This window comes from Aplysia californica, unplaced genomic scaffold (genome assembly GCF_000002075.1).
Source record: "Aplysia californica isolate F4 #8 unplaced genomic scaffold, AplCal3.0 scaffold00215, whole genome shotgun sequence".
Taxonomy (NCBI): Eukaryota; Metazoa; Mollusca; class Gastropoda; order Aplysiida; family Aplysiidae; genus Aplysia; species Aplysia californica.
Window position 1 is genome coordinate 1,060,994 of NW_004797485.1, and position 1,571 is coordinate 1,062,564.

Genomic DNA, 1,571 nt, shown 5'->3' on the forward strand with positions numbered 1-1,571 from the left:
ACACACACACACACACACACACACACATCCCCATCCCCATCCCTTAACTTCGCCCTTTTCTCTCCACAAACTCGACAACAAACGACCAAAAGGATTGAAGTCAAGGTGTGGATCAGATGTCACCCGTTTATCCTGTTCATCTTCCTGTGAGTACTCCCCTCTTGTTGTTTGTTCTCTGGATCTGATGTGTTTCTAAATTTATCTTTTTACTTTATTTTTTTTTGGGGGGGAGGTCGTAGTCTGCTTGCTATTAGATATGTGTATTGTCTGGATGAATTGAAATTTGCTTTATTCGTTGTTTGCACATTAGAGATTTGTATTTCATCGCACCTTCTGCTTAAAGCTGAGTGTCCCCCAAAACAACCGTTTCTGTTGTTTTTTTGGTTTTATTTCGTCAGGAGGCAATTTTGGTCTCTTTATTTCCGACGATCGTGAACACGTCACAGTTTAAAGGAACGCAAGGCGGGAATATCAAACCATGAATGATCTTTTTTATTGTAAAATTGATAGTAATATGAATTGTATCCTGTGGTTTGGGCGTGGACAGATCATTAAGAGCCGCTGATTACGAATATCACATTTGATTTTTGTTTCATCAGAACTTAAAATTAGATTATTTTTTTAACTTTGCCTGGGCTATGTCCGATGAGTCAACACACGATCTGACAAAATGCCGCATGCAACATTCCAACTGAGCCGTCTTCTGTGGGTAGGTGTCGTGTCCATTTGTTGGACACATTCAAATAGAATTCTCACCGACAGCCAAGATAAAAACCGGTGTTCTACTTTCGACTTCCGCCTTGCCAAGAGACCGACAACTTTTGGTCGGGAGGTTCCTGATCTGGTTTGAGACATGTCGGCTTAGAGAAGTGGTTTATCGTCTGCTCAACATACGGGATTGGGGGAGGGGGGGGTGGTTCTGTACGGCATTAAAGATTTCTTCTCTTTTGGTTCGCCTTATATAATGTGTTTTGTCATCTACACGACATTGAAGATATTGTGTTTGTCGTTACATTTGAGATACGTTAAACTTGTCTGTCCGACTTAAGAAATGTGTTTGCCGTCTCCCCGACACTAAGGATGTGCTTGCCGCTGAATGTGCGACATTAGAGAAAGGGTTTGTGGTTGTCCACACGATATTAGCCATGTGTTTATTATGTGAACTATATTATACAAGATGTGTTCATCTTGTGGGCGTTGTTTGAGATGTGTTTTGTCGTGTCTGCTCAACATTAGACAATAAAAGTGTGGAGTGTTTCGGTACATCAGCCCAACTGTTATGACGTTAGTCTCGATATATCAAGTCAATGGCTCAGATCCAGGCAAAACTGGAAAAGAACGATGTGTTTTGTGGAAAAGCATTGTTCCCTGCGTTATCCCAAAGCACCTGTATCTAAAAGATAACTGTCAATCTGTACCTGTTCCTGAAAAATTCGAGATTTGTGAATGATAACGGTATACACCTGAGGTAGATTTCTGGTATCCAGTTGATCGAGCTGGTTAAAAAGACAGTTTTCTTGCTCTGCCAAAGAAACGTAATGACACAGTAAACAGCAACCCCCCCCCCCCCC

The 1,571-nt window shown here is 41.5% G+C and overlaps 1 protein-coding gene across 1 annotated transcript in view; it reads left to right on the top strand.

Moving 5' to 3' along the window:
- LOC101846965 (protein lifeguard 1) overlaps positions 1–1,571 on the top strand; it is a gene marked incomplete at its 5' end in the record, with an annotated part of 18,408 nt that overhangs the window by 3,923 nt on the left and 12,914 nt on the right. The window contains 1 exon segment of the mRNA XM_013083163.1: positions 93–146. Coding sequence (XP_012938617.1) covers positions 93–146 — 54 coding nt within the window.